At 41.0% G+C, this 12,356-nt stretch overlaps 2 protein-coding genes across 2 annotated transcripts; both read right to left on the bottom strand.

Annotated features, from left to right (window-relative positions):
• Positions 1-1,676: 1,676 nt before the first annotated feature.
• dus4l (dihydrouridine synthase 4-like (S. cerevisiae)) lies at positions 1,677-7,664 on the bottom strand. Its single transcript, XM_070970694.1, is given in 13 exon segments — positions 1,677-1,849; positions 2,198-2,298; positions 2,458-2,560; positions 3,065-3,200; positions 3,290-3,437; positions 3,722-3,822; positions 3,992-4,109; positions 5,560-5,826; positions 5,951-6,177; positions 6,299-6,421; positions 6,649-6,766; positions 6,959-7,080; positions 7,405-7,664. Coding segments are annotated over 13 exon segments (1,725 nt in total). The 5' UTR covers positions 7,530-7,664; the 3' UTR covers positions 1,677-1,813.
• Positions 7,665-9,357: 1,693 nt separating this feature from the next.
• rflnb (refilin B) lies at positions 9,358-12,232 on the bottom strand. The gene is made up of 3 exons (XM_070971308.1): positions 11,643-12,232; positions 11,066-11,160; positions 9,358-10,819 (listed from the first exon to the last, which is right to left on the bottom strand). The coding sequence occupies exons 1-3, from the start codon at positions 11,841-11,843 to the stop codon at positions 10,501-10,503; spliced, it is 615 nt and encodes a 204-aa protein (XP_070827409.1). The 5' UTR covers positions 11,844-12,232; the 3' UTR covers positions 9,358-10,500.
• Positions 12,233-12,356: the final 124 nt, after the last annotated feature.

Below are 12,356 nucleotides of genomic sequence, written 5' to 3'. Positions count from 1 at the left end.
CAAAGTCAGGTCTGATTGTATCCCAGTTTGTGTTGTGTGCTTTAGATGTCAGCTTGTTCCTTTGGTATTCATACTCACTAAAAATGGAAGCTGTATTTTAGTAGGGTCTGCTTACCTCTTTGTCTGGTGCTGCTCTGATTTCAGTATGGACGACAAGTGCACAAGTGGACGCTACCATATTTTTATACTTTCAACCAGTGTAAGCGCCACTGAACTTGCATCTAAGTCTTCAAGTATTGAGGAGTAAAACGTTGCTCAGAATATGTCAGAGCACATCAGCAGGCTCTGGTGTTAGACAGTTTTGTTTGACGGCTGAGGCTGTGGTTGCCATGTGTTGTGCCTTGGAGGAAGCTGAGTTTGTACTGTTGCAACATTGATAGAAGGTATGTCGTTTTTTTTGTCCCAGTCTGTGTGAAATATTGCCACCGGAAATGTGCATTTATGTTACTGTGTATGAACTCTGCCTTCAGACTTTCAGCCACCTGCTACGTGTCACTGACCTCTTTTTAGGTTCTTTTTTCTGTATTTTTGCACTTGCATGAACTCCTGTTTCAAAACCCATTAACACAAACATCATAGTCTATTCTTAGTTTTTTTTCCCCCTCAAATTTTCTTCCCATAAAAAAGCCCCAAATCAGGACACATTTGTTTAGAGTCTGCCAAAATAAATCCTCAAAGTAAAATATTGACAAGCTACTGTATCGCAAGACAATTGTTTTTAAAAAAAAATCATACTTTTGTCTTTGTAAATGTAAAGCGATGTATCATTTTAGCAGTCTTTGTTGCCCTCACAGAGATGTCAGAAGCAGCGCTGATTTGAATTGTGGCAATAACCTATTTATTGGGAAACATCTGATGATTACAGTCTCAACTCCTCTGTCTGGATTAATCAAATTTAACCCTCAATACATCCCCTTCTCATGACACACACAGACACTACTCACACTGACTCAAAAATGAACGCTTGAAACTGGCAGTGGAGTAAATACACAACAGTCCGACACTTCAGTGGTTCAGAAACAAACACCACACATATGTGAACTCCTACCCTTGATCCAGATTGAATCTTATTTTAATGTAAACCTTAAGTAAGATCGTAAGTGTTGAATCCAATTCCATATCCCTTCAGATATTCAGCTGTATATCCACAGATACATTGGATTTTAAGGAATTAAGGAGGAAACCAAAGGAAAAAAAGCATTTACCACCACTACTTAGGTAAAAAAGTACAGATTATGAGGTGTAAAACAGCATGTAAAGATAATTTGTCTTGGTGCAGCTGCACATGCAAACTACATTTGAACAGCCATGTAAGCGCAGACAACCATTTTTTTCAAAATACATCCATAGCTTGCTGACCACAGCGACAGAGCGCTCTCGCTTAGAACAAATCTTGTGCTCCACACTGCACACATGACTAAAAACAAATGTCATTGTTGCATATTGCCTTAACATATTAAGTGCTCCGTGATCAGACCCGGGCCGATTACTGGCTGAATTCTCTGCAATTACCTTGCACAATTAATCTGCCTGATAGAGTGTGTGGACTTGTAAAAAAAAATCCGCTTAGTCACACTGCGCCAGGCAGAAGCAAATATTACTGCATTTAAGCCAGTCATAAAAACTTCACCTTTAAAACCATCACTGTTATCAGCCAAAGTATGTACCTCAGAGGAGCCAATCCTAGTTGTGTGGTATGTGCTGTTATATGAGGTGTTATATGAAGATAAATCATGTGCTGCAGTGGCTCTCTCTCTCACGACTGGGCCATGGTGCCTCACAATCACTTCAACCTTTAAGCATTTTACGATCGCTACTCATCCTTTTTGTTTCCACTATCTTGAAGGTTCTGGAAAGACAGAAAAAAGATGAAAAGGTCAGCTGATGTGGTGTGATATTATGTCAGGCCATGTTAAATATTAGGGTTTTACTAAACCTTAGTTGATCCTGAAAATGAATGGGATTTGTTGTCTTTCACTCTTATTAACAACCCTTGTTTTTCAGTCTCAACAACAAAGCATGCGCCCTGGCACTTTTTCAATAGACTTTGAATTGATGATGAAATCGACATGATAATGGAGGAGCCACGCCTCCAACCTGCCAGATGCTTATCAGTTTTAATGTCACTCTGAAATTATCATATCTAGTGAATGATCCAACAAGTCATTGTCCTATGGTGTTTCAGACTTAGTATTACCTGGAGCTCCTGGTGTTCTTTCAGCAGCCTGTCGTACTCCCTGGCAAGGCCCTCCATCTGCTTCTTCATTGCATCTGCCTTTGACTGAGAGTTCTTCAGGGCTGGAGAGGAAACAAGCAAACATCACCACAGGGCATCCTCATTGTCTTTAGCTGCTAGAGGTGACAAGTCTTACAGTCACAGGTGTCAACTTTGGTGGGGTCAGAATATAAATTTACCATCGACACACATATAAAAGCAAACATTACACGGATACTAACCATCTACCGAGGTCTTCAGCTCTTCCTTCAGTTTCTCTGTGTTTTTCCTCAACAGCTCCATCCCCTCTGCGGTAGCCTTATCTCCCTTCCCTTCCATCAGAGTCTGAAATGCATCAAGAACATGAACTAGAGCTCATTGTCAGCTACCTGCAAATGCAGTGTGAAGTGTTCAGGGTGTGTTTTTGCATTTAGAGGTGGCAGATGAGGGGAACCAAACAAAGTGTGAGAGTTTGGTAGGTAAGTGTATCAAGCAGACAGGACATAGTTTAAAGGTGTATTGTTAGGAGTTCACAGCAGACGTTTAAAGACAAAAAACAACAAGTGATGACAAGTCAAACAGCTGAAGAGTTATGCCGAACTGAGTCTGAATGTAATCTTGACAAACCAGTGGAGTTACAATGTAAAGTAACAAAAAAAAAAACAAACCCCCCCCCCCGCAAAACAAAAGCTGCAACACCTAAAATCTGCCACTAAAATTTGCACTTTTAACCATCTCATTATCTGATAGTACAATCTGAGTCTGCTTGTCAGATTTATTAATGGTCTTATGTAGACTTTGCAGTTGTGGTTCTAACCAAATGATAACCTCAAGGTTATTTTGGCCTACCTTCTTCAGCAGCTCATTGTCCTCCATGTACTTCTTTGCAGCCTGGTTAGCACCGTCAGCCTGTGCCTGAAGAGCAGTTGTAGTGCTCGACACTGATGCCAGCTGGTTAATCAAGGTGACCACTCGCCTCATAACCCTGCAAAAAGACAAAAATTAACAATTAACTTATTTTCACCGATTATTAATCTGTCATCAGAGTATCAATGTAAGAGAGCAAAGACTCACAGCCAGAGGAAGACAGCAAAGCCAGAAATGTAGAGGTTCCTCTGGGCTCTGAAAAGTTTCATGTGCAGGTGATCAAACATGTTGGGTTGCAGTTTAGCATCTGAGCCAACTTCTCTATTGGAATATTTCCTCACCTCACGCACTGCATCTAAAGAAAAAGATGTGAAAAAACTATTATATCTTCTACTATACACCATCATCATGTAGCTTTCAGTTTTTAACTTTTGCCATCTGTCATATGGTCTGACTGTTACACTATCCACAGTATGCCAAAATCCACCGACCTCCCCCAGCTCACTGTTGATGTTTCGAAACGCAACAGTTCACACAATCTCAAGCGGTCAGTGAGCAGGTCACAACCCCAACCTGGAGTTATTAACTACAGTATCCACAAGGTTGTGAGGAAATACCTGACATTGATGTTTCACTTACCAAGGAAGAGAACAATAAGCACTATGATCATTGTGAGAAACACTTTGTTCCATAACCACGCCAGACTGTTCCATATCCTCAGGTGGAAAATACTCTGCCATCTGCAATCACACACAATAACGTTCATTTAAAGACAAGCAGTATAACAGTACGCCCCTGACTCACTATGCAACATACAGTGACAACCACAACTGATTTGCATACTCCGTGCTTTATGTTTTAGTTGAACTGATCATAAGACCATGTTGTGGTAACATAAACTTTACTTACCTCCTGGCTGAGATGAAGGGTAAACAGAGGATGACGAGAATGCCAATCTCCACATAGAGAAAGAGGGCCACAGCAGTCCATTGCAGCGTCATCTCTAGCGAGGGTCTCTGAAGTTTCCCTGATACAGTCACGAAAGTACAGAATAACAATCAATCAATCTCAGTCAGAACCGTTGGGAGGTTTAGCTCGTGTGCACTGGGATAACAACACGGCCTCTGTTGAGAAAAATGACATAATCTCTTTATCCACTCCATTCACAGTTCACATACCTTAACGTAAAGTCAACTCTGTCAAACTCGCGCCATTGTAATTTAACTGACTTACGTTTCAGCGTCATCACAAGCAACGTGTGTCAACAAATGCGCAAATAAAGTAATATGCTTATAATATGGAAATATCCATAACAATAGTTTAGGTGGTTTTGTTTTTCATTTTATCTTCTGTCCATGTTCACCATAACGTTAAATCCAATGCTCCGTTGACATAAGCCAAAACAGCTATAGCTAGCAAACGAGCGACGCAGTCTTGAAAATGGCGACACGGTAAGTAACTAAGTTCACAATTCAGACATTGAAACACAACTTACCAGCAAATTGTAAATAATGACTTAGAGAGAGTGACTTAAGTTAACTTCACAAATCAACCACGACAACGATTTCCTGCCTGCTTCCTGGTTCCTATTACACCAAGCTCGTACCACACCGACTCTCTGGCACTCGCGCATGTGACGGACTTAACTTCCGGTTTAACAAAATAAAGCTAATTTCAAGATAAGTGGATTTGACCGTAAAAATGTAATTTAATCGTTTTTCACTTCATGCTGCTATCAAACATTAATAGTAACTGATTAATATATCCGGGTCAAACTTTTGAAAATTCATGTCTGTTCAGACTTTCGTCTGTGCACTTCCCTCTATTTTACCTTCAGTACACAAATCACGACTTTACTCTGAAGGCACAAATGCAATACATCCGGCCTATTCCTTTCAGGCACTTTTTAATACCAAAAATGTACACACACGTTATTACTTCCTTTGATTCAATTAAATTCATTCTGCTGCTAAAAGTGCCACACATCAAGAACTAATCATCATCCACAAAGATAATAAGAATTACACCACTATCACGTTGTAATGTTTTTAATAATTCTTCTGTTCTTTTCTAACTGAAAAGACTCAATAAAAATGGACTGTCAGTTGCAATATTCTTCAACATTTGCTGATCTTATTGGTAAAACTGATCAAAGTTCTTCTAATCTCTGTGGGTGTGCAGCTATAACAGTATGTCCCATGTTACATCTAAATATTAAACGAGGTAAAAAACCTCAAGCATTAGTATGCACTTAAATGTACACCTCACAGTTTAAGACAAGCATTAATAATAATGAGATATTCTGTTAACAGGATACTGTTTAGATTGACTGGAGAGAATAATATACTGTGGAAACAAAGACAGACATCAGCCATACAACTACAGCTTTACAGGTTTATTTGGCAAAAAAAATTAAAAAAATAAAATAAAATGAACAAACAAAAAAGCTAAAATCAAATATATTACATTTCAATATGTACATGTTCCCACATCATGCACTGACCCGTATGTGTTTTGGAGGTAATCGATTACAGCTGAGGTACTGTATAGAGAATTGAACACTTTTCTCTCAGGCTGGGAGCTGACTCTCTCCAGCATGTAGATAAGATGGTGGTGGAAACAGGTGAACGGGGTGCCCTGCTCGATAGAGATATCCACCCAGTCCCATATACACTCCAAAGGAGTATCCTCATAGCCAGCGAACATAGCAGGGTTAGCAAGCAGCCCCCGTGCAGCCATCACACCTAATACGCAAATCCAAACAAACAAGAAATTAACAAATTTGAAAGCAATATTATCATTTCTGCACCTGTGATAACTTGAGAAGTGTTCTCGTTCAAGAGTGAAATGTGTTAAAACCCAACCTACCATCCACACCAGTAAGCCGATGAGTAGACTCCACATCACGGAGATATTTTATGTCCCCATTGGCAATGACAGGGATGGACACGCTGTCTTTGATTGTCTTTATGGCATCATAATGGACAGGCTGATGGCGCTCTTCTGATGTCCGGCCGTGAACTGTTATCCACGACACACCGGCTGATTCAGCCTTCTGGCACAGATCCACTGTCTTCCTCAGGTCCTTGTGAATTCTGTGGGTGAAGTGACTTTCTTTCATTGCTATTATTATCATTGGGTTATGACCCTCACTTCAAGGCAGGACATATAAACAGATACTGATACATCTGGAATAAGATAGTATAATTTAAAAACCTGATTTTGATGGATGCCGTATAGTTTGGATTGTCCACTTGATTTCTGACGTGTCTGACCATGTCTTTCACAAGTTCAGGCTTGTTGATGAGGCACGCACCATAGCCAGCTGACATAGCCCATCTGAAGACACAGCAAAGCTAATCAAACAACGAAGCATGTGAAGGCAGCACAGGGTTCAATAGATTATCTATCACAATCTCACTATGCTAGTATTCAAGATAACATTAGAAATGAATAAATCAAAGAAACTGTTAAGATTTGATTCTGCAATCAAAATCCTAAAAAACAGAATAATAAAAAGTGACTAGAGGCCAAAATGTATCAGAGCCTACTGTCAGCAGCTGCACCTTTGGGGACAGCCACAGTTGAGGTCAACTCCATCTGAGAAAGGTGCTACCACACAGGCTGCATCAGCCAGAGTCTGGGCATCATGGGCAGCAAACTGCACGATCAGGGGCCGGTCATCTGAGAAGGAAAAGGAAAAACAAACAACGGTGAAAAGTCTTTTTAACTTATGGCAATAACAAAGTTCACAATTTACAACACATTCATCATGTGGCCAAACTTGTGTAAAGTTGCTGTGCATTAGAAGTGGTGGTGCACCAACACATTGTGGTTGTGCACTATAACAGCTCATATTGAAACGTTGCTACTTACGTTCATTGGTCGTGAATTCACTGTCTCTGGCTTTAACAGATCGCATGAAGTCAGACGCAACTATCATTGGGGTGAAGCAGATATCACAGTTGTATTTCCTCACCAAGGACCTGAATGCAAGCCTACAGGAGGGAAAATACTCTATTTTACCACAGTGTGCAAGAGACACAGACAATAAAAGGTGGTTGTGCCTGATAAAGTAAGTCTCATGTTTGAAACAGAAGAGTAGAGCCTTGATGAAACACTTGACAACTGAATATTGGACTAACTAACAACTAAATTTTGGAATTTCCCCTTGTGGGACTAATAGAGGTATATTGAATTGAAGGTATATTGAATACTTACTGCTATAACATATTCATTTAGGCCAAAGTGTTTTTCTCTTTGAATTTCACATGAGGGTCAGTGCTGGAAAAATAACAAAAACCATCATAGATGCCACTTACTTTGAGTATCGAACCATCGGGGCACATATTTTCAGCACCTTCCCCTTTTCAAACATGTCCATGATCCTTGTGTTACTGTTAGAGGTCTTCATTCTTCACAGATAGCGCTGCTAGCCAGCTAGCATAACAAGCTAACGAGCTCAATATCCAAAAGTCGAGTGTCGTTTAAGGATAGGTTCTGTCGTCTGACCTCTATTTCATTGTTTCACAGACGAGAACAAAGTGCATATGTATCGTGAAATCCCACAGGGTCACATACAGACACACAGATAACGCTTCGGAATAACATTAAAACAACGTCGCTTCAGTCCACCATGCGGGCAGGAAATGTAGGCGTGTGCTCTGCACTCATACGTCACACGACGCAATCTGAGTGTTTATGTTATTATTTTTATTTTTATTTTGTTTTTCAAATCATAAACCTCCACGACCAATTTAATTAGTTTAGGTTGTACAAGAAAATGTTGTTTTTTTGTTTGTTTTTGTTTTTAAAATTACGGTTAGATATCGCTTCTCTATACGTATATGCAATGCTGCCTTCAAAGTCTGTAGGTAAAAGATAGACTCACCTTTTCAAATAACTCAACATAATGTGGCACTCTATTTACGGTATTAGAATAACTTGCTGAAAAGGGGCTCATTACAAACATGTCCGGACATATAGACAAATTCTTGGTCCTCAAAACCGGCCTTGCTGGTTTGCTTTAAACAGTAAATATGTTGATAAATGCTATTTATATTTGACATTTAGAGCACTAAATGATCTTCAGACATGTATCCTGCAGATAATGATAATACTAAAAAAATAAAATAAAATAAATGCCAATGGATCAGTGGAAAGTCACTATTGTACATATATTGTACATACAATACATCTATAGTCACTCCTAATACTTACCATTAACCTGCTGTATTTTGACACCTTACCGTTAACCTCTTTATTTTGTGCATTGTGTGTATATTTACTTTTTGCACCATGGTGACATTTATTTGTTGTTAGATATTTTTTTTGTTTTTGCACTCTTTACTACTTTGTGCTGCAGCTGCTGTACAACAATTTACTTCTGGATAAAGAAAGTACTATCTTATCTTGATATTGTATATTTACCTGCATGTTTTGACCTGATGAGCTCAACACCTGGAAAAGCAGCACCATCAGTGCAACAGTGCAGAGCTGCAATACCAAAATGACAAGCCCAGTCAGGACTGCCAGTGGTGGATGCATCTTCAGAGGAAACTCCTGTGGCACACAAACGCTCAAGAGACACTGAACTAATGCTGCACTATGTTATGTATCTGTTCATTTATTTAGAGATTTTTAATTATATGTAACTCCTCATGTGTAAAAAAAAAAAAAAAGCAAAAAGGCAAAACTTACATATTTCTCATTTACAGTAATTACTAGAACGATTTTCCCTGATATCACATTTTCTTAAAATGCATTGCATTTGTTATATGATCTACTCTGGCTGTCTAATGTACTGGCTATACATGCTGTAATTTTGATACTGGCACAGTTGCATGTTATCTTAACTATCACCATTTACAAGTACCTCCAATGTGTAGCACAGTCAACAGAAAATCTTTAAAAATTCAAATTAAGATTATAATGTTAGAAATTTGGTTTGAAGCGCAGAACAAAAGCTGCTGTGGAATCAAAGCAAGTTCCCTGTAGTATTTCCCCTGTCCGACCACAGGAGGGCATTGAAGCAGCACGATTCTGTCCTTTAAAAGGAACAATTCACACAAAAACATATCCTGAACAGATCAACCGCACATCCATCTATCATATTTTAGTGTGTTGTTTCATGGTCTCCCAATTTTAAGCAGTTATACCTGCAGTCAAAGTTTGTTAGTGTACTTATAATTTTCTAGGCTAAAATAATGAATAATTACCTCTGTCTGCAATCATCTTTTTTTTTTTTTTAAAAAAAAGGACAAGGACGACCACTTCATAAAATACACAACTATTGAACTAATGACTTTATTTCAAACTGGCACTGAATAAGTGACTAATATCAAAAGGAAGCATCACAGGTACATCAATAAGGAACAAAGGCCATCACAAAAATATCCCTTGCCGTGTCTGTGGAGAGACCCGTGAATCAGCTGATAAAAATCTCACAACCTAGAACTTCAACAGAATAAATACATTTTTTCAATCCAAGTCAAGATGAAGGACGTGATAGCAGTGGAATGCAGCTCGTTACTTTCACTAGTAAGCCAGTGAGTGATATCACAAACACTATCCACTTCTCAGTAAACTCCACACACTCAAGATCCATCTATACTACCTCCTTACTCAGTTTGTTTGAGCTTACACAAGTTCTCTTCATCTACCAGCATTTACATAATACAATATGAATCGCAGCCTTTAACAGTGGCAGAGAGAAGGCATGGGAAGAGCTTAGCCTGTGCTAATGTGCAGAAATACATAATACCCTGTGAGGAAAGTATTTTCACCACAACCTCTGTACAGTGTGGATAAGTTAGTGATTCCTAAGCATGCATCCAAACTCCAGCACCACATTTAATTGCTCTTCCTCTCCCTTACATACTTGTCGCACATACAGTTCTAAAAGCACTCTTCTCTGGGATTACAAACAAAGTCTTTGAGTCGAGGCAGGCCTCGTCATTCCAATTTAAAACCAATCACTCTGCATACTTGACAAACTTGATGTGACATGAGGAGCGTGAGAAAGTCTTCTCATCTCCATATGAGTCGATCCTAAACAAAAATAAATCAGCATGCCTCTGGAAACCAACAAGCTGCAAAATGAAGCATTTAATGAAATATTCATTCCTGATATGGACTGATCATCCATCGGAAGGGATATAAACACATCAAGACATGGACTGATGGATATGTCACCCATTTTGTCTGTGTCTTATCACCTCTGATATCTGTAATATTGCAGCACAGATGCTTCCTTTCCACAGCTTGGGAAGGGATCTTAAAAGGATAACAGGCTACACAAGTGTAAAAAGACAAAACAGCAGGTCAATGGCAGCCAGCCTCGTGGGAGCTACAGTATAGGAGCCATGGGAATAACCACCCTCATGTGTCCCCAGCCACCTGTCACCCCCCTCCCACCCTCACTGAGGTAGCTCTTTGCGGCCAGTCGCCTCCAGCTCCACGCTGGAGAGGAAACGCCTGGATAGTCGGTGGCAGTCGTAGCTCAGCTCTGTGGTGTAGACGGCGCTGGTTTTCTTGGGGTAGATGATGGTGGTACTCTTGAAGTGCTGCGGCCGATGGCGAGGCTGGAACTCCAGCTGCGTCTTATAGTGGCGCCAGGTACTGTGAGGCACAGCCATGATGGTCTGCCTGCAGTTTTCAAGGCCCTGGCCCCATGGCTGCAGGGCCACGCCCTGGATGAAGTGGCGGTCCGAGTTGTAGTGCACGGATGAGGTGTATCTGTGGAGGAGGGAAAGTGTAATGCTTATATTTGGTGCAATACTATGCATTATTACCCTACATTGCAATGTCTGTCCTAGTCCACTGTCCTCTTGTTCACACACGTTGCAGTTGTTAGCTGTCTTGGTACACGTTTAAGCAAAAATACCACAGCCTGCATGTCATGGTGTGCCATTTTTGTATTGCATATCTTCACTCCTCCAGCAGGTCCAATGCTGCACAGAGGTCACATCAAAGCCAACCCACCTTATTTCCTTCGCCGGCAATGGATCAAGTGCTATGCCTTCCCCAAAGGACAACGGTTGTAGTTGCTGCAATGCCCCGGTGGGTAAAACTGGAACCTGCAACGCAGAAATTAGCCTCATTGTCAATACAATGGCAGCCAAATACGAGAAGCTCTCACTGGCCCAGTTCAGTGCTGAAATGACCCACTTTCATCAGCTGGCCAGAACATGCAAGTTTTTGCTGGGAAATGTTATTGTCTAGGAGCTTTCGCAAACATTTTGATTGTTTGACTAAAAACTGGCTCATCAGGAGTAATCAAAACTCCCTGTGCAGGCAGTGGCAACACTTACTCCAATGCAAGGATAAAATACCCTATAACATTAAACTTATGCATTTGGGGAAACCATCAAGCTTTCATGTGTGGAATAGTAAATTCCAAATAGTATGCCAAGTCTTCCGTATCAAATTGCAAGTAATGGAATGTGCTGGCATATTAAATAAGAAATGTCCAGCTGCAGTTTGTGGTCGTCTGCCTTTCTGCAAAGGGAGTTCATACATTGCTTCAAATAACATGCAGTCAGGAAGTCGTGTTACCTACCAGGGAGCCCCTTCCCTCGTCCTCAGACACCGGGCTCACGCCCCCGGCTTTCTCCGCGCACACAGGCAGCAGCCAGGCGCTGGGGCTCGGGCTCGGGGGTAACCCAGAGTCCGGGCTGTCAAGTCCTCTATCAGCCCTGCAGCTCATCACATCCAGCGGATCTCCTTCACATACATTTGGCAAGTTCAACCTGCCAACCATTTCTGGTTAGAAGTTGCAAAACTCCAGCGGGTAAAAACGTAGATTGCGAAATAGAAACACTTCCAGGTTGCAGTTCCGTAAAAGTCCTCGGGTTCTGTTTTCATGCAGAGTCCCCGCGGTGTTACCGCTCACCTCCACCCGGACAGGATGCACGGCTGCCCGCTGGAAATATAATCACCCGGGCGGTAATTCAGTCCCACGCCCGCCGCCAACCCAGAGGTTAAAACCACTTCACAACAAGAAAACTAAAAACTTTGACATGTAAGACCATCAAAGCATGACCCAGCTTCGCGGTAAATGTGAGTTCAAGAGTTGAGAAAGTTTGTCCACTCGTGCGCTGAGCAGATCACCGATGTGAGGGTGTCCTCCTGCCCGCGGCTCGTCTTCACATCCACAAATATTAAGAAAGGAAACGCCTTTTGAAGCGCTCACAGGCTCCTGATTGGCTGGAGGATAAGGGGCAACCAGAGACGGAGCTGCTCATGGGAACTTTTCCAGAGGCCTCATTCAAAA

This window comes from Chaetodon trifascialis, chromosome 9 (assembly GCF_039877785.1).
Source record: "Chaetodon trifascialis isolate fChaTrf1 chromosome 9, fChaTrf1.hap1, whole genome shotgun sequence".
NCBI lineage: Eukaryota > Metazoa > Chordata > Actinopteri > Chaetodontiformes > Chaetodontidae > Chaetodon > Chaetodon trifascialis.
Note: the sequence above shows the minus strand (reverse complement) of the source record. Positions and strands in the feature narration are given on the sequence as shown.

What these genes read in the sequence shown, in the direction of transcription:
- rflnb (XM_070971308.1), bottom strand. Translation starts at nt 11,843, where the DNA reads ATGGTTGGCAGGTTGAACTTGCCAAATGTATGTGAAGGAGATCCGCTG. An exon ending in ACGAGGGAAGGGGCTCCCTG is followed by an intron (nt 11,161 to 11,642) that starts GTAGGTAACACG and finishes TCTGCGTTGCAG; the next exon opens with GTTCCAGTTTTACCCACCGG. An exon ending in TTGCCGGCGAAGGAAATAAG is followed by an intron (nt 10,820 to 11,065) that starts GTGGGTTGGCTT and finishes CCTCCTCCACAG; the next exon opens with ATACACCTCATCCGTGCACT.